General features: G+C 48.0%; 1 protein-coding gene across 1 annotated transcript in view; it reads right to left on the bottom strand.

Annotated features, from left to right (window-relative positions):
• The window catches only part of LOC149362513 (phospholipid-transporting ATPase ABCA3-like), a 66,695-nt gene extending 65,507 nt beyond the window's left edge, over positions 1–1,188 (bottom strand). The window contains exon 1 of the mRNA XM_089568320.1: positions 1,002–1,188. Within this exon, the coding sequence (XP_089424446.1) occupies positions 1,002–1,188 (187 nt within the window). The remainder of the gene's footprint in view (positions 1–1,001) is intronic.
• Between the last annotated feature and the right edge of the window lie 23,289 nt (positions 1,189–24,477).

The following is a 24,477-nucleotide window of genomic DNA, read 5'->3' on the forward strand; positions in this document are numbered from 1 at the left end:
GCGTCATATTACTCGTAGGTGCGTAGTGAGAATATGATTTCCAGAGGAATGAAAGGAAGAGTCATTTAAAGCTTGAACGTATGTATCACATGCTTATTATTGACCATTTGATAGTATAGATATTCTTGCTAGTAAGCGATGCTTGTTTATTTGGTATTTTTGATGATGATGTGGTTGGCGGACATATCTGTGCACTCAATCTGCTTGAATTAGGAGTTCTAGAGGCTCGTGTTCTGTGCGATGTCAGTGCACGTTAAAGAACCCCAGGTGATCGAAATTTCCGGAGCCCTTCACTACGGCGTCCCTCATAGCCCGAGTTGCTTCGGGACGTTAAACACCAATAAACCATAAAACCAAACCTTCCCTTGTAAACCTGCCTCATTACTTGTATTAGCAACGTGCGGCCAACAGGCGCATCCTCGCGTGACGCGATCAGCCGTAATTTTTCTCTTTTTCTTTTTAAGGTCAGGGACCGGCAAATAAAACGATCAAGAGGACGGGATTGTTGAGAATGAGAATGCATATTAGCAGCATGTAAGCCAGCAGCCATGTTTCCCAACGGTTCGGTTCCCGTTTTTTCTCTTATGATTGGTAGCTACTGCCAACGACGTCGCGGTTGAAAGCCAACAAGCAACAATCAATGTTCCTTTGGCTCTTCGTGAAAGGAGACGGCCAATGATAAAAGTGAAAACTAATGAAACAAAAAGGGAATGCTTGCATTGCGATTCGGCGCCAGGTTACTACTTTCTACGGCTTTTGGAGTATAGCTGATGTCAATAAAAATGATGAATAAAAAATGGCTGAAAGCTAAGCACTGGGAATGGCGCAAATAATTGAGAATGAAATAACACGCGGGAAGTCTTAAGGTCGATAACTATGCAGGCACCAGAGCATGCCGAAGGGGTTCAGATATGCAAACAGCACTTTTAATTAATTAAGCGTTCCTTATTCCTCTGAAGCTGCAGTGCTCAGAACGCTTCCGATGGCTAGTATGAACTCACCGTCAAAGTCGACGCCGATGCCCATCATCTTGAGGATCCAATACGTGCCGAGGCAGGGCGTGTAAGACGAGAAGTACTTGCTGGACTCGGACGTGAACACATAGCGTGCCAGCGACGGCTCAACGCCGTCGATGGCCATCAGCGGCACGGCGAGGGTAAGGATGAGCCAGTAGAACACGCCGAACATCACCGCCATGCTGGCTGCGAACGACATGTACACTAATTACTCATCACCAGTTGGTGTTTGTTAACTACATCCTGGTCGAAATAAAGAGGTATAAATGGGCTTGAGGAGTACAAGTAATGCGGAGGCAAGATAACCGCTGGTCCTTAACGGTAACGGAGTGGATTCCAAGAGAAGGCAAGCATAGCAGGGGGCGGGGATATGGTGGCCGCAGCTGGTAAAGCACAGGGTTAATTGGAGAGACGTGGGAGAGGCCTCTGCTCTGCTTCCTGATAGGCGTATTCTCTGCGAAATCGAATGACCTTTAATAATTTCGTCTACGAAGTTGTGAATGACCACACTCAGTAGACTCTCTGTTCCCGTCCTGCAGTGGGCGCAGTCAGGCTAACAATGATGATGATGATGAACACAAGCAATGCATTATATTATTACTTTCCCGCGCTTAGTCTCTCACTCTCCTGCATTTTGTGACCTCTAATTGTGTCTTTTATTGGCACAGATGCATCTGCGCAAAGGTCAGTCTACATCAACTCTGAACATGTGCGGACGTCGGACGCCGCGAAAGTGGCGAACATCATGCAAACAGCTAGAGCTGTAATGAAGGGGTCTTCAGTCGGATCGTACCTTGCCAGAACAGGTCTATTTTCTGCTCCTTGAACTCAAAGCCTACGAGGTTTAACCTAACCAAGCAGAGAAAAGAACGTGAACAAGAATGCTGCCAAGAGGACCAAATTTCTGCAAGCCAGTTTTTGGGTACTGTGCAGCGCTACTAAAAAACGTGCCCTGGGTTATTATGAGGATAAATTCGTTGCAAGTAGTTCAATAACCACGTTAGCTCATGGATTAGTACTTCGCATTCTTAAAGGAAAATTTGATCAACAGGCTCCAAGTGGCACAGAACGCGACATTGTCACTTTCTCCAAGGTATAAAGTAAATATAAAAACTTCAGGGCTTGCTGTGAAGCTGTGGTATTGTTTTATGGCTTTGTAAAATGAATCAAACTTACCAGAAAACAGTGCTGATGAAAAAAGAACACTGATAGTGACGTGGCGAAAGTTCTGGAGACTATGCAGCACCTATGCGCTGCCCAAATGTTTTTTGTCAACAGAGACACCCTCCACAAAAAGAAATAAATGAAGGAAGGCGAAGGCAAGCAACTGCACAGAGATATTTGATGATGCTCCCCTTTTTCTAGCCCAGGCCAAAATGGTTTAATTTCACATTGCTCTTAAAGATAAAAGTAACGAGATTAGGAACTAGGTGATGAGTGCAGCATTACGGTGAGAAAGTCTATTCAAATGCCTTATGGTGCACGGAGCCTAATAATATTCAGTAACTTTACAGCGCATAAGCTTGAGTGGTGCGGAATAGCAATCCGCCTTTCCCACACTGCCGCTCTGTGCATACGCACCTCTCCTGCTCCCGCTCCCCAGGTTGAAAACCAACCATCAGTTACTACTGCCCATGCGCAGTCCATGTTAACGACAGACGCAAGCGACAGGTGGCGGCACCTGTTAAGCACACACATGCCACGCTTGCCACTTCGCAGGACGAGTTGGCGCCTAGTGGAACCGGATAACGCTAGCGCCCTCTGACGCGCGTCTGCTTTCAACAGGTTTTCGGCCACCCCCCAGAGGGTGCCACATCTTGTGAAAAAGGCGGATTGCAGCCTGTCACAGAAGCTACCTTCGGTTTGGGTAAAGAAGCAGCAGTCATCACCGAACTATTAGCTACCACAGATGACGCTAGGTACGCGTGGGCGCTCACTGTTGCTAAAGATGGTGGCCACGAGCAGTGCGTGTAGGGAGAGCATCCAGGAGAACATGAAGAAGACGAACAGTAGAAGCGTGATGCTGGCGCCCTGCAGGTAGGCGTGACCGGCGGCCTCACCACCACCCGGCAACAGAGTCATGCAAGCCACGGGGATAGGGGTGGCGACAAGGGTGAGCAGCACGCCAGTGAGGATATGGGCCAGCGTGTGCACCGTGTTCGACAAGCCCATAATCTTCTGCAGCTCCTGCACAGCGTATGCGCAACAGGACAGGAGTGTATCGAATGTAGCCTTGTACGATGCGTACGAGCATTATTCCACGAAACAATGTTTGATTGTTGCCAAAGTTATAAGCCTGCTCGCGCAGGAACGAGCAAAGATTATTGCTGGCGATTGCTGCCACCTAGAGTTATCTGCAGCGCAGTTGGTTGTGTGTGGTTTTATATCGATGTTTTTATTTCCTGCCACAAAAAAGGAGTCATAAAATGTGCTCAATATTATGGGTACCATTTAATTTCTTTTAGATCTAGTTTTAAACTCCTTTTAAGTTTAGATTTTACAAACATGTGGCCCAGTGTGTTTTACTACATTGGAGGACGTAATCTGCTGCGAAATTCACAAACTTTTGGAGGAAAGAAAGATTTCGGTATATTTGCTCGTTGGCAACCAAAGCCTTCCCGGGCAGCCTGTTCTCGAAGAGTGATTCATGGCTCGCTTTTTGGTAAACATGCAGCGGTAGTCATAAGCGTTTCGTTTGCTGTTTACCAGGGCATGGAAAAGCAGACAAAATATACCTATCCACACACGCACTCACGTGAATTAATACATATCTTTTCAAAGTACGTAATATGATAGCATAGTCTCTCTCGTACTAGTGCTCGTTTTTCGTCACGAAGCAAGCTCAAGGTTGAATAACATTTATCAAACGCACAGACATACGGCTACTTCCGCCCACATCAATAGGCGTTGCTGTTTCTGTACTAAAATTGCCAGTATAATTGTGCCTCTTTAATACGACCCCCGTTAATATGGACGATTCGAATTATGTACAGTTTTTCGGTATGGAAACTCGCTGTTAGGACAACGGTTAGGGTGAAAATGCACGGAGCACTCGGGACCTATGTATTCAGGTCCCGTCAATATGGACAGTGATGTGAAAGAAATGCCAAGGGCTTCTGCCAGATGCCCCGGCCCTTTCATTTTTAGTGCAGAACATCAGCGAAAGGCAGTGCGAAAGGGCAAATGGCGTAGTAATATTTTTTGCATGTAGGTGATTTCATGCATTATTGTGGCAAGGTGCCCGGTGAATGCGCCTTCCATTTCTCGCATTCTATTAATGGCTACGAAAAATAATCTCTCTATGCGCTGCTTTGAAAACACAGCATACCACATTCACCAGCTGCCAGTCGAGTGGGTACAGAGTTTTTGAGGTGCGAAAAGTCATAACAGGAGATACTTCACCACATGAAGAGATGCCATCAGGCGTCTCATGGACCACTAGCGGCTTCAAACGTGCGTCGACCTGCACCGCACGATTTTAGTGATAATAGCAATGATAGTAATGCACCTAGAGCATCAAAGATTGTCCATTTGACTGCTTGCCACTATGCACAGAAACAGTCTGTACATATAAAGCGTTTTTTGTTTCACAATATTGATGTTTGCTTTTCTTCACAATTAGTTATTGTGGACGACTCACTTTATGAAGACTTTTTCTGGGGAACAAAAGTATCCATATTAACGAGGCAGGACTCTATAGCGACAGTGTGAGCAGAATGGGGATGCAGCGGTTACAATGAGCACTGATATGCAGAGTACTACTGGCTGAAATGTACGCTATGCTACTCGATAACTTGTGTGTACAAATTAGTTGCGCAGTAAATCCAGCGAACGAAGCCACTTGCTGCAACTTCTTCTTCTTAGCATCACACCCATCCTGAAACTAGGAGACACGAGAAGCATTGACTAGCAATTGATGCTAATTGAATCAAACAGAGATTATGTAGCCTTGCCAAGAAACACCACAAAACTACATAATCACCAAAAAGCGACCACCTCCTTCTTTCACTCCAACCTTCCTAATTCGCTTCCCTTACGGTGCGGTTCGGGTGTCCACCGATATTTGAGACAAGTGCTGTGCCATTTCGGTTCCTCAGAAAACCAAAAATGAAAACAAAAAGCATACAACACATCTGAATTCCTGAAAGGCCTGAAAATCATCCAGCCAAGATAGCCTAGCTCACTGCTCGCTAAAGCGATGGACGGGTCGCTGATACATTGGCTACGTATTTGCTAGCTATGCCTAGCCTCAATGACTTCCCGGTTAATCCGCAAAGAACGAACTGCCAAAATACCCATAGCCGAAAGATAAGGGCAGCAACCTTCACATGCTTTGAAATGCACAACCAAGTTCGAACCCTTACCATTCTCGAAAGACCTCTCGCGCTCCAGTAATCGATCATTAACACATCTTCCAGCTTGGCCCACGTGTACCCTTCCGCAAGATAACGGTATCCGATAAGCCACATTCCTTTTGCAGGGTACAAACACATTCTTATGTGTCGCCCGCCACGTGTTTCTTTCCGCGACCATATTTGCTGGTTTATTTTTAAGAACGTTAGACTCTTGATAACTTGTTAGAAGCCGAGAACACCACTTAAACGTCATACCATCTGGTCACAGTTTTCAAATTAAGCGACACCTATATACATCAGGGAACACTACTGGCATTTCAGCATTTCACTGTCCAGCCCCAGCCTGTTTTTGCGGAAGTGTATAAGGGGGCCAAAGTAGCAGATGTGTCACCGTAAAATTACCAGAGCATGAGAGGTCTTTAGAAAACAAAAGTAAAGCTTCAGACTTGGCTGTGCATTGTAAGGATTGTAAAGGTTGCTACCCTTATCTTTCGGCTACGGACATTTGGGCAGTTTATTCTTTGCAGATTATCAGTGAGGTCATTAAGGCTAGGCATATCGTGTGACTAGGCAACAAATGTAACAGCGAGCTGTCCATCAAGTTAACGAGCAGTGAGTTAGGCTATCTTGATCGGGGAGGAGAGGGCTATCTTGCTATCTTGGCTATCTTGGACAGGGCATGCTTGTCGGTCGGTGATTGTTGTTTTGGAGTTTTGCTTGGCGTGGCTATATAATCTGACTGCTTCAGTAAACTGAAGTTGCGAATCAGCGCCTGTCATATATGCCTACTTCAAGTCCTTGTCTTTCGCGGTGGTATATTTAAAATGACATCGTACCAGCGTGCACAGATGGCTATTCTTCTGTAATCCTCTAATATCATTACTTTCATGTCCATTAACCCGCTTTCGATGATTTTATTTAAGGAATTGAAAGGCGTTTGCTTTCGTCCAAATATGATATAGCATCAGTGTTCGCAAAGACGAATATCCATCACGCCTCCTCCGTAGAATTTTATGTTGAGCCTAGACAACACGCGCGTGAGCGGAAAGAACACTCCTGCATTTTGTTCTCGCTACAGCGCCCCGGAGCTGTATTGGGCAGCTTCAGCACACGTGTACCGTGTTACCGTTACCGGAGTACTGGAAGCCCACGCGCCGTCAGTGCGCATGCAAAGATCGCCTTGAGGACGCCAGATGGAGCCAGGTACCCGGCAGCTGCGCTCGGGCCTGTCTAGACCAATCAGCGTGTGTGCACTGGTGGCGGGCGGGCTTTCGGTAATCCGGTTAGGGTAACAAGGTACGCGGTATGCTAAAGGTGTCTATTGACTGTGTAGTGCCTTGCGTGGATGCTTACGGTCATGCCCGACTCTTTCTCCTGGACGATATTCTTGATACGCATGCAGAAGGGCAGGAGGAAGGCGATGCCCAATATGTAGGACACGCTCGCCCTGTAGTTGTCCACGTCGTCAGGCATGTTCGGGTGCGGGAAGCGGCGAACGTTGACGTTCACCTGCGGCAAGTTATCACACGCGTGTCTGAAGCATTTGCAGCTTCACTATTTCTAGTAATCGCTTTTATTTTATTTCAAGTTTTCGGATAAAACATCCAGCGTAATACTATGCCGCCTTTTGCGGCGCATGTCTACTAGAGTAAAAAGGGGAAACGGGGACACAGCCTTCTGTCCCCAAGAGCCAGGAATTTGGTGGGAAAAAAATCAGAGTGGACACCGTACTCTTTTAAAAAGTTCAAACTAAATGTGTAAGCAGCACCGGTACCCATCTTCCTCCCTCAAAAGGTACTACAAAACCGACGTGGTGCATAACTCACACCGCTCATAGTAAAGGCCTCATACTAGCGAAAGATGAAAATCCTCCAGTCGAAGTCGTCTTTTATGGTAACGCTCATTCCAAATGCTGGCCGCTGCATTCTGTTATTAAAAATTCTTGGTTTAGGTTTGGGTTGGTTTATGGGGGTTTAACATCCCAAACTGACTCCTATTACAGTGTACACAGGTGACGGAAGGGTGACGGTGTGTAGCATAGAGGCAAAAATGTGGGGTTTTAGTATCTTGGAACTGCAGTCAAGCTCTGGCAATATCTTCGGGATTCTCCGAACGGAGATAGTTGGTCTAAGGGTTAAATAGGTGCTTTAGATCCAGAACAAAAGTTTAACCCCTCCCCCCCCCCTTCCACGACCCCGAAAAAAAGAAAGGCGTTTTAAATCCTTTCATCATGGTTATAGAGCCTTCCGCCCTCAGCATTCCACCCTCAGCATTCCACACTTGCCTCCCATATATTATATTATTCTCAATGAGCTGATAATAGAATATTTTGGCAAAATAGACTGTGAGAAACGAAATAAAACTAGAAATTTCCCATCTAACAATACAAATGGAGGAGTCGTAGAAAAAAACTGCCCTTGGGCAGCTTGACGAGCCTTGGGGATTGCCTTGCGGATTTCGATTTTCTCTGTTAGGTGTACGCTGCGTTGAGTGCTTTAGCGAGGCGGGTGGGGGATGATGCAGTGTGAACTTTCCTGAAGTAAAAATGACTCCAAGGATTGTCGTAATGTCCACTGAACCCATCCCCTCACTATGACATATCTTATTTCTAGCAACCCACCACCAGCGTTGTTTTTACGCCGAACTAGCCGTTTTTACTCCAGACGGTTAAACGCTAAAAATAATAAAAATTTATTGAATATGATACGCCCTAATTTTATGAGAAAATTTAACCGAATTTGCATACTTCGGACACACCACCGACAAGTAGGCAGCAGGGAGGTTTAACCGAATAGAGGGTAGTAGCTACGAAATAATTATCTACAAAAAAAGACCGTTCATATTATTAAGTTTCAGTGTGCATGCACCTCGGGGATTTATTAGTGGAACAGAGAATGGGACCGCGCCCTTGAACGTGTCTTTGCTGCGAAGAGACTACTGCGCCGAATACACCTACAGTTTACATTGAGCAGGTGCGAGTCAGCCGGCCTAGACTGTCAGCGTTTGAAAAAATAGAGCGTCCAGCCCCACAGCTATGCAGCCTACTTTTTTTTTCCCAGCAAGAATACCGTCGACATTTCAACGTCACACCAAGGTCTCTATAACGAATAGCACCACCATATCTTCCCTGTTGTGCAGTTGTTTTTCGCATAAAAAACGGCACTGCTTGAGAAACTTTCACGTTTGTTTGGCTTATATCTGGGAATTTGGCATTTTTACATCTTTGCTCATCCTTCTCGGCCCATGGCATGCGCTTGAATTCGGAGAAATATTAATGCAGGCGACTCTTAAGCTCCGTCTAAGGGTATGACGCGAGAGCCTTAATGGCTTAATGCCCATATATGGGGAAATGGTCATTTTCTACTTTACATTCACAGATCGCTTGTAGTCCGCATGCCACTCCTGTCGCAGTGGTGCCGCGGTTAAGCGATGCGACTCTGCACATTCAGATTGCTGTTTCAAACAAAGCCACCGGTTGATCTTGTGAGGCCCAGATTGCTCTCCCCGAGGAACACACGATCCGGTGGGCAGGTTGTGATTACGTCACAAGGTGACGTTTGGGGAGTTTTATAGCTATTTCTCACTCGCACCGCCGACGACGACGAGGTCGGGTTTACAGCTGAGCGGAAGCCTTAACGCTTTAGAATTGATGTTAAAAGAATGCTAGCAACCAGCTGACACCACCTCTTTCTCTTAGGCCACAATCAATTCAGCAAACAGTCTCTCAATGTACAGTCTGCGTCAAAAACAACCAGGCTGCATGTTTTGCTTCTAGCTCGTACAGTGGAGCCCTTACAGCTTCCGTGAAGCTGAAATGGTCGTTAAAGGTAAGGACTGGGGGTCTTCTTACTTTCCAACACCTTTTGATCTTTAGCAAAGCCACAAGGGCTCCTCTATACAAGCTAGAAGCAAACCATGCAACCTGGTTACTTTAGACAAAGACGGTACCTGCCTTACAGCAATGCTGCTCCCATGCACCTTCTCTGCCAATAGCTACCACCTAACGGGGTTCGTTCCTAAGCCGTGTAGTGTAGCACTTATGGTACTACTTCAGTGTTACTTCTGCGTTAGGCACAAAGAGAACGCGTCCTCAGAGTTCGAGTTCTTTTGGTCTTTAGAGGTGCCAAAATTACGCCACCATACGACTGAAAACCCAAACCCGTTGCCCGGTTATTCTTGGCAAAGGCGGCTCCTGCGAGGACACCAACAATTCAGGAACGGCGGGTGTTTTGGTTGCTGCAGATTTATTGCAGACCAGTGAGCATGAGTAGCATACACACTGCTGCGCCTCTGCCATGCTAGTTTTCTACTTCTTGGGCCGAACCCCGCAGTAATCCCATACAGTCGCGAGCACAGCGCTGAAATGCTTTTAACCTCACAGGTGCCTCGCATAAACTTGTGTCGTTAATGTGAGTGAATAAATGTAGGTCGCGACCAAAAGAAGGACGGTTTGGATAAGGAGGGTCTAACGTCCAAAAGTGACTCAGGCTACTAGGAAATCAATAGTGAAGGGTTCCGGAAATTTCGACCACCTCGAGTTCTTTAACGTGCACTGGTATAGCGAAGTGCACGTTCTAGCATTCCGCCTCCATAGATATGGGACCGCCGCAGCCGGGATCGAACCAGCGTCCTTCGGGCCAGCAGCCGAGCACCATAACTTCTGAGCCACAGCGGCGGATAGAAAGAATGAAAGCAGCACAGAAGTATTGTAGGGCAAATGTCAGTAGCAGCGGCAAGGAATAGCTGTTTCAAAATATTTAGTTTAATGAAGCGCAGCAAGGCAGAAAAGGTTCAGATCAATTAAACGATATAATCGCTGGTGTACTACAATCTGAATGATATTTAGCGCTAGTCGCACAATGAAGGCTGTCTCTCCTTCACATGTATTGCCGAAAGGTTGCAAAAAAATGTAGTCTTGTGTGACCCATGCACGCTTTTCAACTAGGTTGCCGTCTGTAAGCTTGAAACAATACTAATGTGCACAAGAAATTGTCGTTCCTCTTTTTAAAACAAATTCTTTGACAATGCGGATTTTTGTGAGGAGTTCCTTGACTAGTTTTTTTTTAGGCATTTCAAGTCAAAGGGACAATAAAGAAGTACCCTGAAAGTCAAATTTTCGTACAAACCGGAAAGCAAAGCATGCTATATGGCCTTGTCCTACTTGCTGCGTCCTGCCTTTTGTAAAAATTAGCCAACTAGCCTCAGGACGTATGTCGAAGACTGGGCGCTAGGCATTGTAAATGGAACCACTGACTACTGTTCTGATGCGCCTGCTCTGTTGAAGCGAAGTGATTATCGTTTGGAAAAGCCTTTCCAAGAACAAACGGATTTAACGCTCATGGTGGTGAACCTTACCGCTAAGCAGCCAGTGCTAGCATTGGTAACGATGGGAATCATATGCGTGGATAAAATAGACGACCGATTTATAACCATTTCTCTGTTAGTATTTTAATTCTTCGAGCTCTAACTTTCGCGCTATTGTTAGCAACCATGATGCCGTTTTTGTACTGTTTTTAATTATCTTATAACCTACCAAAATATTGCTTACTGTACTGGAGCAACTAGTTCTTCGTACGAAAATTATGTGTATTTCTGATAGCCGGAAGGGCCCCTTGTTACATGGACATGCATATCTGCTTCGTCCAAGTATTTATCAGTTTTACTTTCTCGACAGCGCATGACGCACCGGCCAGCATAACATTGTTACAGTAATAAGAATCTCGATCTTTCAGTAGCATCGCTAACATTATATTGACCACTCATTTTGTACGAGCCGAGTTCGAGGTGCGGAATAATAGATAAACGGACCTGTAATAAGGGCTCGCCCGCCGACTGCCTCGTCGTCATTTTCTGCGAATGCGCGCCGCCCTTAATGCCGTGTAAGCCTATCAGGCTTTCAGATTCATTTCGTCCGGCCATTGGCTCGAGGAGCTTCTCGTTGTCGTCCCTGGTCTGTTTGTGCTGAAGCTGGATGTGCCTTGTCTCGACCACCGCCATGATCTGCTGCACTCGGTCTGAAAAGCAACGACAAGCACTGACTCTAAGACACAGAAACAATTACCCTGATCTGTCACTGACACAAAGCTGCTTCGGTCCTGCCCCTAATTTGACGAAAGTCAGCAAAGAACATACTACATATAATAAATAGGGACATGGCGAATTAAGACAGAAGAAAAAGTTGTCCGAAGTTTCCGCGGGGGATAAACCAGTGAAAGCTAAAACTCCCGTGCGCCTCCTCATTCTTCTCCAGTGCAATCACTGGGCCGGCAATTTTCGCAAAAACAACACTTCGAAGACGGGCATACGCAGAGGACATTGTCGATGCCACTAACTTGCTGAACACTTGCATATCATTATTGTCCTGGAAAGATCATTGTTTGGTTTGGTTTATTGGTTCATTGGGGTTTAACGTCCCGAAGCAACTCAGGCTGTGAAGGACGCCGTAGTGAAGGGCTCCGGAAATTTCGACCTCCTGGGGTCCTTTAACGTGCACTGACATCGCACAGTACACGGGCCTCTAGAATTTGGCCTTCATCGAAATTCGGCCACCGCGGCCGGGATCGAACCCGCGTCTTTCGGGTCAGCACCCGAGCGCCGTAACCACTGAGCCACCTTGGCTCTACTAGTTACGAAAGACCTCTTCGCAACCCCGGCTTTTCTGAGCGTCTATTTCGCGGAGGTCAACGGACAGTGGAGTCGTTTATGAGCGAAGCCGTCAGGCATCTGTTCGCCCTCAAAGATTTTATGTCAGAGAATAAGAGCACACGTCACACTGTCACTTCGAAAGTGCAAGTAGCACCTGCCAATAACGTGGAAAAGACAGATGCGACCTGCCGCCTGCCGCCGTTGGCAGGGGGCGAAGTGGAGGCAGGAAAATATCTCCTCTTCTAGGGAAGGAGAGAGAGGAAGGTCTCACCCTCTAAAGGGTTAATTCGTAAGGTGTATATGATGATGCATTGTACATACGGTCATGCATTGTGTGTGGTAATGCATGGTATGTGTTGTCACTCATGGCAGCCGACGACGTTTTTATGCTATCGCATTCTCACAGATAATTATAACTAAGTACAGTGCACGTTTTTGTATCTTAACTGTGCTTATTGTTTTTTACCAGCGCTGGGCAGTTTGTCCGAACACAGCAGGTAGCGCGACAGCCCGTGAACCTTCACAATTTGGGCGAATCAGATCCTCACATTTCTGTACATCGACGGTTCACGCTGGGTGTTCCGCCATTTTTAACAACAAAACGGCTCTGAATAGCGAACACTTGAGTTTCAGGTGCGAGAAATTACGAAGACGACGCAGTTTGCGCTAGAGTCAAGTCATCCAAACAATTAAAAAAACAAAAGGATTTTCGCTTTAATATAGCGATTGAAATGGATGGTGGCGAACACACACCAGTGATATTGCGCAAGATTTAACAATACATTTTATCGGCCAGATCAGAATGTGCCTTTTGTTTGGTTTGGTTTATTGGAGTTTTAAGGTCCCAAAGCAACTCAGGCTATGAGGGAGACCGTAGTGAAGCGTTCCGGAAATTTCGACCACCTGGGGTTACTTAACGTGCACTGACATCGCACAGTACACGGGTCACTAGAATTTCGCCTCCATCGAAATTCGACCTCCGCGGCCGGGATCGAACCCGCGTCTTTCGGGTCAGCAGCCGAGCGCCGTAACCGCTGAGTCACCGCGGCAGGCAATGGGCCTTTTGTATCGACTCCTGCATGTTCGTTTCTACAACACCTGCCACCGCCTCTCTTCGGCGCCATTTTGAAAAGGGGTCGTTACAAGTGCTCAATAATGACTACCGTGCTTTCGTTTTCTTCATTTATTTTCTAATGGCCAGCGCGTGGACGAAGTCCCCTCAGCACCTACTGCTACAAAAGGTGCCAAAGACGTCCTGAAGGCGCTCTCCGTATTCTCAATAATCGTGGGAACTCAGCGAGCGCATGCGCATTGACGCGCGCTCAGGAGAAAGAGGCATCACACCGTAGGCCTCGATGTCGTCGGGCGGCTCGCGGAAAGAGGCGGGAAACTTGACTCCCGGCGAGTAGTCCCCCCGTTTGGTCGTGGACACGTGCACTGTGTAGTTGAGCAGCGGCGTTTCCAGGCTTTTCTCGTCGAACTCGACGCACACGATGGACCGCTGGTCGCCCTTGAACTGGCGCCGCACCTCCGCGCAGAGCAGGGCCACTTCCTGCTGCGTGGATGCCACGTGGTGCCGCTTCTTCGTGGAGCTGGGGCGCCCTTGGTCACCATTTTCTGTAAATTTTTGAAATGCGCAGTGGGTGATTCATTCTTACTTTTCTGTCTAGCTTAAACGAGAGACTTAGCTCAACTCCATCCAATTGTCCTTTTAAGTAAAAATTGATTATAAAGGTCGTTATGTCTATGTTCGCCAGCAAAAGACGCATGTAGTGCTTTGAAAGTTGGATAAAAAAATTTCCCGCCACTCGATTCAAACTCGTGTGTCAAAATCGAAAAGTTCTTGATCACAGTTTGGGAGTAAGTGGCAGTGTAGCCGAGACTTAGGGGTATGCCCCATAAAAACTGTCTCGATGTCAGCTCAGTTTGGTTGCGAATGCGGCTGGTGGTGGAGATACCTGTTGTTTCATTTTCGCAAGTCAGCTGTTTTTCATCAAAACGCAGTGCTCAGGCACAGAGGAAAGCTTCCATTTGCCCTGAATGTCCTTTAAAAAGGATTCTGTAGGAATGCATTGTTGTGTCGCGAGAGGAGTGAGGACGCCGATAGAAAAAAAAACCCACATGAGAACAAAAAAATGGTCGAGCTGGTGGGGATCGATATTTGTTTCGCCCGGCCGCCAACCTAAATCATCATGACCGGGAACGAAAGCTCCATGCCCTTGACCTTGCTGTTCTTATTTTAGGCGCACATTCAATAATTTAAGCTTGAGTACGAATTACCGTTTCCTTTAGCTTCTGAATTTTACTTCAAGCCTAGAAAACTGGGCACTTGCATGTAACCCACGCTTGCTGCAGAAGGTCGACGCAGTCGGGTTCGCACTGGACACAAGAATACCTCGCGTACAGTTTCCACCATCCTGCCAGATAATCAAATGTCACCAATGGCTGTATATACCACCCTGTGTAGGGCGTCTACTTCCACTGCCGTCTGCGTTACGGGACTACAAATTGCGCGTCTTCGAGAGCGAAATCGTTCTCAGGTACCTCGGCTAAACAGTGTAATGACAGAGTAGCTCGCTAACCGGGCCTTCGTCATCTATATGCAAGTAGCCGGACAAGTACTATTCTCTACGCCGCAAGGTCAAGTTGATGCAGCGAGAGCGGGGAATACGCCCTAGAAGTACGCGATAGTAGAAGTAGGAGATATAATTCGCATTGGAGTCGAAGACGCCTTCTTTTGTTCATTTTGGTGGCAGCTGTTCTAACCTAACTCCCATATTGAACAAAAATCGATGATTAATCAGTGCATCACCAGTTGTGTAACCAGACACATTAGATTACCGAGCGAAGAATTTCTTTGAATGTTGCGTTAATATTAAGAGCCCGGAGTAGCGGCTGTCAGAGTTCTGTACAATCGCACATGAGTAGTCGATCGACTGTATATTAAAAACAATAAATGAGGAAAGAATACAAGCATCTGTACGCCGCATTCGCTTGCGTCATAGCCTTGGTACTTCTGTTAAGTTGCTGCGAGCGACCCGGTTGTTGCGAACAGAAGATTGAGCATTTGCATGTGGCTTTCCAAAATATTATATGCATAGATTTCTGATTGGTTCTGCGGCAAGCTGGGGCTGGATTCTTTGCGAAGGTCTGGAAAAGACCCCAGCCACTCTGTGTAAAGCTCAGCAGCAATAACAGCGCTTTGGACATGCACTGATAACGAAGGAAGAGATAACGTGAAATTTTGTTCTCAAATTGTTCACGCAGACGATAATTACGCCTATCGGAATAAAAAAAAATTATAACCCTGATCTTTATGCGCGCAATGAAAATGTGTACATGAAGCGCATATTCCAGTTTTATGGCAATGTGCCCAGAACTGAAATTAGTTGATTCCTCCAAAGTAAAAAGGAAAGCAATATTCATCGGTTTACTTGTAAGCACTTATTGAGGAAAGAACAGACATAAGAGGAAATAAGAGAAATATGTAAAGTCCTAGAACAGATACCACATGCAAAGTGCACAGATTAAGATCACAACACAAGTGGCCAGGCATAGCTTGTGCAAATCACAAAATAGGGGACATTAATCTAGCTTACTAGATTTCCGCGCAGCGAGAAATATTTATTTTTGCCCTTGAGCCTACCTCATGGATAGGTAGAGTTAATCAGATGTCCCATTTTCTTTACTGCAGCGATGCAGTAAAGAAAAAAATAGTTTTCATTAATTGGTTCTCTGTCACATGTATGCGGTTTTGTACGTCTAAATTAGCATACAAATAATTAATTTGTAAGCACGATTTCGGTCACATGTTCTTCGTTCTAATTTTTAACTCTTATATAATTGATGCAAAACACGATGCAACGCAATAATGGCACTATGAAGCATGACTCTGTCATGCTGCTATACCACTGTGCCTTTTTATAATCCCTCTAAGTTACGATTTCAAATTGGACATTAGCATCATCAGCTAGACTATGCCCACTGCAGGGTAAAGGCTTCTCCCATGTCTGCACTTTACCCGGTCCTGTGCCTGCTGCGGCCACCGTATCCTTTGAAACCCTAAAGGGAGGGACAGTACCCAACAAATAAAAATCTGGTAGTGTACTGATAGTGAAAAAGTTTCTACTGGGCTGTTCGCAACACCTACAAAAGGGGCTCTTAGACAGAAATGAAGCACGAAAGCAACGAGCCGGATCCTCGATTCTTCAAAGTCCACCAAAGTCAACTCGAAAGAGTGCGAGAGAGCGCTGTGAGACAGCTGGATACACTCGCTCTGAACCCCTACACCGCTGGCACGCGCGTCGTCAGACTTCACAAGTGCTCTGGGAACGTTGCGTTCCGTGCCTTATTTTCAAAAAAAAAAAAAATATCATGCTTGAGCAAGATTGCTGACGTCACGTAAATAACGTCTTTACGGCACTATTTCTAGACGTAGCCATGAACCGAAACGAACTCGGTTGAGGCAAGTAATACTTTCCCTGCAAAATTAGGTTGAACTTTTTCGAGACAAGGCCGTGACGTTGCAAGGGAGTCGAGCATTCGGGTCGAAAATTTCGGTGTTTCTATTTATAAATCGCATGTTAGGGGTTTTAAGCCGGATGAAGCAAGATTTCACACTCAGGTTGAAGTGTGCAGGCAACTGTGCGCTTGTCTCCTTCATTTCGTCACATTGCATCCTTCAGCAGGCTCCTTTGATTTCATTAAAGGGCCGGAGAGAAAACGTTTTTCCTAGTGCATTTTTGCTTCGGGATGACGAGTATGGCATTAGTGAACATACATAGTTGCGTGGAATTTTGCGGCGCTCGATAAATAATTTGCAATTCAGTTTCTTTCTTTCGGTCGTTCAGTTTCGCTTTTAATAGCCTCGCTGTGGATGCCTCGTCACAAGTGGGCACGCAAGTAGGTATGCGATCACGTGAGGCATAAAAAAGCTGCAATATAATCGCAGCTTTGTCGTTTTAATTCACTCCAACTCCTCCTTTGAACTGCTCCACTACCGGAATGACAGCGAGTGAACGAAGAACTATATTTCAAATTTTGTGCACCTTAAGATGTATTCACGTGATCTCAAACTTAGTTGTGACGTCGAAACCAACGTTCTCCGACTGAACCGAACTGAAAAGGTAGGGGAGAATAAACTGAATTGTCAATTGCTTACTGAGCGTAGCCGTACTTCACGTGGCGATCCATGTTTACTAACGTCGTACGCACGATTGGGAAACAAAAATACACTATCAACAATATGATGTCTCTACGCCTTTAAAGCATTGACAGCGTTGCAGTAAGCAGCGGTCAAGTGAAATCACGGCCGTTTGTGCACTAGCAAAAAACAACGCACATGGGACGTACCCGGCGCAAACGCCTCCATGAGATTGTGCACGTATTTCAAGCTCGGTCCGTAAACGAGGATGTGGTCCTGCTGCATGAAGGATTCATCGATAGCCGGTGTCTCGTTGTAGAACACTGCGCCCGTGGAGCGCCTGAGCGTGCCCGGAGCAGGTCGCCGGCGGTCCCACAAAACGCCGAAGCAGAGCAGCACGATGGCCAGCTCGGCCGCCGTACGAAGGTAGTGGCGCCGAAAGGGCTGCGACCACAGGTTCTTCCTGAGCAGCACGCCGAGCGCCTCCAGCGGCTGCATGACTCCGGCCCTGTGATCGCTGGCTAATAGTTGCGCCCAAGTACTCGAATGTCACACTGCAAATTTAACAGGAGATAGTTGCATAATTAGAACGATATCGCCGCGAATGTTTGTAGTGTTTGTTCATTCTTCAAAGCTGACGGCACACCATTTTATCGCATTGTTTGTGATGCAAGACGCGCCTCGATTCATCTCGTTTAATCGCATCCAGGCGGACCCGATTCTACATTGTTGCGAAGTGTTCTAATAATTTTACAAGCTTTATCTCGAAAGTTCGCTATCAGCTTAAAAAAAAAGCAGGGCCGAGAGCGGCCGGCATTCTGTTCGAGGACCGCAGTGCACGCTTGTTGCTACGCCACCGCCGACTGATCCAGTTCTTTGCGGGCGCAAGTCAGCCCAAACAGAGTTTTTGGTTTGGAAGCCATCCTCGTTGTTTTCCTGTTCGCCGGACTGCAGTTGCCACTACGTGACAATATAGTTTGAGGAATTGAAAGGCTGATGATGATGACGGCGGCGATGATATTTATGGTGCAACGGCATTTGCGGCGAAAGAGCGAAATGGCACAAGGTTTTTTTCATCTGCTAAAGGTACGGTCAAAGAACCCATTTCCAAAGCATATCTCCCAAAAGAACCGGAGCACTTGGCCAGAGGAAAGTTTGTTGCCATTGTATTACCGGTGGGTAGTCGGCGGCACTGGGGATCTGACCCTGTACCTCCCGCATACGAGTCTAACGCTCAAATCACTCAGCCACTGCTGCAGTGATTGAAAGAAACAGTTGAATCACCAAAGGAACACTCAGGGGGTCTAGGTCTGGTTTTGGTCTTAGTAACAATAGATTGGCCATCCTGATCTTTAAGTGCCAAAAGACGCCTCTGTTGCTGACAAAATTGAATTTTAAACCTTGAACATTTTTATTTTCTCCCCCCCCCCCCCCCCCCCCCCTCCGCCTCTTTCCAATCAATTCAAACTTTTAACGTCAACACAGAAAAAAAGACCCCGTGGTCAGCGTTTGCAAGAGAAATGCCGTGTAGGCTGGCCTCAGAAATCCGCGAAATTTTTCTTGGAGTCTCTACACTTTGCTTACGAAATGCGGAAGTGGCGTAAATACCTTTTTTTTTCTTTTTTTGGCTTTCTGTAGGTATTAAAAAAGTTTGTTTCCAATGTTGGTAAACTTTGTCATATTAACGCGGTAATCTTTAGGTACAGGCCAGCATAATTTTGTTTTATGTGCCCTTAAAGGAGCGAGTAAGTATTTATACGTTTCGGGCAGCCTAGCGTGCAACCTCCCAAGGTTTGGTTCGTCAAGAAAAGCAATTTTTCTATTTCGAACAGCAAAAAACAAAAGAGAAGCTATTCCTTGTCTTGAGTCTAGCTCAGTTTTGTATGCAGCGCGCGCCCTAATGGGTACAAAGGCCGTCGCCAACCACTGGACCCCGAGACTCCGAAGGCAATGTGACTTCCCAGTTAGCCAATTTTAGTCTTGAATTGAACCAAAGAAACATCTTGCAAATTTTGATCAAAGTGCGCATCCAAATGTACCAGGTTCATCATAACCGGTGCACGCTCGTTTCATAACTAGAAAACAACTTCCCTAGCGTGAATACACTGACGTTCGGCAAGATGACGGGAAAAGCTTGCAAGCGAAAGGCTTGAAAGGTCATGGTTGTGCGGATGAATTATCGGGTTTCCTCGTTTCCTCAGAAGGACAGAATTTTTTCTGTTTGACTTTCGCTCGCTTTTATTGGCTTCATTCTCATTTATTATCTGACGAGGCCACGTTTGTGCTTTTAAGAAAAACCAAAGACAGTGTTAGCATCCACTGCTTATCACGTGCACAGGAACAGGAGGCCTACATCCACGGTATGAAAGAGAACGCAATGCCTCAACGCTGATGAGTGCGCACGTCCTGTACCGCATACATTGCGCAGGAGGCTGCTGTACGGTGGGCGAACCTTGAGATTGTATCTAGACACTTAATCCTTTTTTAAAGCGAAATCCTTTAATGGCTCATGCTCGCTGTGCTAATCCGTGCGCTGGAATCGTGCCAACTGTGGCCTCTCCTCCGCGCAGCGGTGCAACCTCCTCCGTGGTGTCCTTTCCTCAAACTCATTTTAAGGCGAAATCCTTTAACGGCTCGTGCTCGCGGTGTCCGTCCATGCGCTGGAATCGTGCCAACTGTGGCCTCTCCTCCGCGCAGCGGCGCGACCTCCTCCGTGGTGCCCTTTCCTCAAATTCATTTTAAGGCGAAATCCTTTAACGGCTCGTGCTCGCGGTGTCCGTCCATGCGCTGGAATCGTGCCAACTGTGGCCTCTCCTCCGCGCAGCGGCGCAACCTCCTCCGTGGTGCCCTGTCCTCAAACTCATTTTAAGGCGAAATCCTTTAACGGCTCGTGCTCGCGGTGTCCGTCCATGCGCTGGAATCGTGCCAACTGTGGCCTCTCCTCCGCGCAGCGGCGCGACCTCCTCCGTGGTGCCCTTTCCTCAAATTCATTTTAAGGCGAAATCCTTTAACGGCTCGTGCTCGCGGTGTCCGTCCATGCGCTGGAATCGTGCCAACTGTGGCCTCTCCTCCGCGCAGCGGCGCGACCTCCTCCGTGGTGCCCTTTCCTCAAATTCATTTTAAGGCGAAATCCTTTAACGGCTCGTGCTCGCGGTGTCCGTCCATGCGCTGGAATCGTGCCAACTGTGGCCTCTCCTCCGCGCAGCGGCGCGACCTCCTGCGTGGTGCCCTGTCCTCAAACTCATTTTAAGGCGAAATCCTTTAACGGCTCGTGCTCGCGGTGTCCGTCCATGCGCTGGAATCGTGCCAACTGTGGCCTCTCCTCCGCGCAGCGGCGCGACCTCCTCCGTGGTGCCCTTTCCTCAAATTCATTTTAAGGCGAAATCCTTTAACGGCTCGTGCTCGCGGTGTTCGTCCATGCGCTGGAATCGTGCCAACTGTGGCCTCTCCTCCGCGCAGCGGCGCGACCTCCTCCGTGGTGCCCTTTCCTCAAATTCATTTTAAGGCGAAATCCTTTAACGGCTCATGCTCGCGGTGTCCGTCCATTCGCTGGAATCGTGCGAACTGTGGCCTCTCCTCCGCGCAGCGGCGCAACCTCCTCCGTAATTTCCTTTCCTCAAATTCATTTTAAGGCGAACACCTTTAATGGCTCATTGCCGGGGTGTCCGTCCATGCGCTGGAATCGTGCCAACTGTAGCCTCCCCTCCGCGCAGCCGCGCAACCTCCTCCGTAATTTCCTTTCCTCAAATTCGTTTTATTCATTACGGCCCCTCTTTCTGTGTCTTCTTTCACCCCCACTGCCCCCCTTCCTCTACAAACGGATGACGGGTGTCCACCGAGATATGCGAGACGTTACTTTCCTCCAATACAACTTTCATTTTCTTCAGTACGGCCCCTCTTTGTCTTTCTTCTTTCACTCCCACTTCCTCCCTTCCTGTACGGTGCAGTTTGAGTGTCCTCCGCGACGGTTGCTAGGCAACAGCTCATACGGCCACATCAACTACACAACAGCGCTGATATGGGTGCCTGCGCACTCCGGGAATCCCGGAAACGAGGCCGCCAACCTTTTAGCCCGAGGTTCTTTAAACCGGGCTCAGGTGGCCTCGGATCGGGGATTCACGAAGGATCGCATGCACTCATTCAGTGAGCTGACCCAGGCATACAGAGCCTCTCGCCAGCTCTACCCCCCGCCCCACCCCTCCCTAGATAACAGACACGCAACACTCTGGCGCAGATTACAAACACATACTCTCCCCTCGCCCCTTACCCTAACCCACTATCATCCCTCCTTCCCCACTCCTGCTTGCGCCCTATGCCCAGACCCCTTCGCTTCTTCCCTCCACATCCTTTCCCTCTGCCCGGCGGACCCTCCCCCGCGGGACCTAGAGAACCTCAAGACCTGGGAGGACTGGGAGACCCTGCTGCACTCGGAGGACCCGGCCGTGCAGACCATCGCCACAGGCCGTGCTGCCAGTGTTATGGACCTCAGGAACATAAACACTTGAGTGCAGTGGGGTCGTGCGGGGACCCTGGGGCGTGCCCCGAATTCCTTTGTAAATAAAGTTTTCTCTCTCTCTCTCTCTGACTCAGGGAGCAAGTGTGCGCCCTTCCTTTCCTTAAAATGATCGGAGTGTGAAACCTCAACGCCAACTCCAATGAACACAATGAACGCCGAACGGGCGAAGGCGACGGTGGCGCCGCGAAACGGGCGCCAGAGAGCTGCGCTCTACAACACTACAATAAAAAAAGCGACCGCAGTCACCGCAGACAAAACCGCAAATGCGGGAAACCCGTTACGCGCCAAGCGGTTCGGGGAAGTGGCAGTGGGTTGACGACAAGGCTTTCGTCAAACACACTTTAGAATTTCCAAAGTGTCTTCGGTAATTTTTATTGCGAAAGCAATACTACGCTCATGAACGGCCTTTCGCGTAGCGGTGGCCGGTAGCCACGTTTGACCTTTAGGATGACCTCTGACGTAATACCGGGGTGAGAGATGGGCTACCAAGTCGAGTCGTCGTGCAGCGGCGGACGGTAGCCACGCGTGACCTGTAGACCTGTAGACGTGGCGCACGGCGTTCCTTCTGTTGGAGGCGCTGCACTCTTCCTTTCGCAACCTACCAGGCTTAACCAAAGCTAAGCCCCCGCCAATTTTTTATGCGAAGCATATTGCTAGAGCTACCACTCACGCCGTCGGCGTGGGGCCCCTAGACGTCACACCACGTGACACCATGACGTCACACCACGTGACGTCACACCACGTGACGCCGTGACGTCACACCACGTGACGCCGTGACGTCACACCACGTGACATCGAATGAGAGAGGCGGCCTCCACCTCGCGCCGTCGCCTTGGGACCCCTAGCCGTCACGCCACGTGACACCGTGACGTCGTCGTAACGATGCCATCGCACAGACGCCGGAATGTCCTCGAGCGGCATTCCCGCGCATTTCGAACGCGCGTTCACACTCGGTGTAGGTGAAACGCTCGCTCCATCGGGCAGGCAGACGCGGCTTCCGTGGCAATCCAGGCGCTCACCCAACGCGCGTCTCGGGGTTAATCGGCGTTCCGCTGTAGCCATGCCGTTGTCTTCCCCCACGACGAAGGCTTCTAGTGGTTGTATTAAAATGACCAAGTATGCAACCAAGGAAAGCCATGTATTACCAAGCCTAGCCACCAATATGCTTCGCATCTGACTAGGCTTAACCTTAGCTAAGCCTCAGCCATAATTTTTTATAGGGATGATAGTCACACACTAAATTAGCGACCGGTCATAACATGGTGCCTTTCCGTCACAAGAACATCAGCCCTAGTTGCGTTCTGATAAGCGCTTTTACCTTTTACATGCCTATCGAGCAGTTACGCAGCCAAGATTTTCAGTTTAAGGCGAAAGCCTGTAACGGCTCATGCTCGCGGTGTCCGTCCTTGCTCTCGGTGTACGTCCATGCTCGCGGTGTCCGTGCGCTGGAATCGTGCCAACTGCCGCCTCTCCTCCGTGCAGCGGCGCAACCTCCTCCGTAATTTCCTTTCCTCAAAATAATTTTCTTCATTGCGGCCCCTCTTCCTCTTTCTTATTCCACTCCCACTTCCTCCCTTCCTCTACAAACGGATGACGGGCGTCCACCGAGATATGCGAGACAGTTACTACGTAATTCCCTTTCCTCAAATACAATTTTCATTGTCTTCACTACGGCCCCTCTTTGTCTTCTTTCACTCCCACTTCCTCCCTTCCTGTACGGTGCAGTTCGGGTGTCCACCGCGACGGTTGCTAGGCAACGACTCATACGGCCGCATTAACAACACAACAGAGAGATTCAGGCGTCCACTGACTCAGGGAGCCAGTTTGCGCACTTCCTTTCCTTAAAAAATTGCGAGGAACTCTGGCGGCTAAAATGGTGAAAGGCGAAAGCCTGAGTGCTGCATTCTGCTACGCGATTGTTCACTTTACATGCTGTTGGTGCATAAATTAACTGCCAATTAATGACGCTTAATATTTGCCTTTAGGAGTGCTACGCGACAGCGTGTTGTAGCGCTGCCAGGCAGTCCACGGAACGCCAGCACCCGTTCGGCGCGATGCGTTGCCCTTTGAATGCAACGCTTTTTGAGGAAAGGTTCTACGCCTTGCTCGTCGGTAAATTGAGGAAAGGAAATGTATCTGTCTCTCATATCTCGGTGGACACCTAAACCTCGCCGTAACGGGAAGAGAGGAAGATGGGAGTGAACGAAGACACCGTATTCACTAGACGCGCCTTTGTTCATTCTAAACCATCGAGCTGGCATGGCGGAGTGGTAGCGTGATCGTCTCGCATTCCGGAGACCGGGGTTCGATTCCCGAGCACGGCCAATTTCCTACTGAGTTTCATTTATTTATCTGGTCTGACTAGAAAGGTTAATTAGGCTAATTGGTTTATTAAGTCCCACTAACTTGGAGCATCACTATACGATCCCGTTAATTGGTTGCATGGTTAGTAGCCAGAGTACAATTGGCCCGTTTCAAAATTCGCGCACAATGACGTCACGACTGTTTCGACCAATTGAAAAGCGTGACATTTCTGTCGACAACTTCTGCTTACAACACTGAGGCATTAAAGGCTTCCGCCTTAAAATGATTGAAGTGTAAAACGTCAACGCCAACGCCAATGAACACAATAAAGGCCGAACGCGCAATGGCGACGGCGACGCCGCGCAACGGGCCCCAATGAGCTGCGCTCTCAAACACTACAATAAAAAATTCAGGGGGCACTTTGACTGTCTAAAGTGCGTAGAGGCGAAAGCGTTTTCCGCACCACTTTCGATGCTTCTGTGGCACTGGTGACGTCAC

This window comes from Amblyomma mixtum, chromosome 2 (genome assembly GCF_055824585.1).
Source record: "Amblyomma mixtum isolate Tamu chromosome 2, ASM5582458v1, whole genome shotgun sequence".
Taxonomy (NCBI): Eukaryota; Metazoa; Arthropoda; class Arachnida; order Ixodida; family Ixodidae; genus Amblyomma; species Amblyomma mixtum.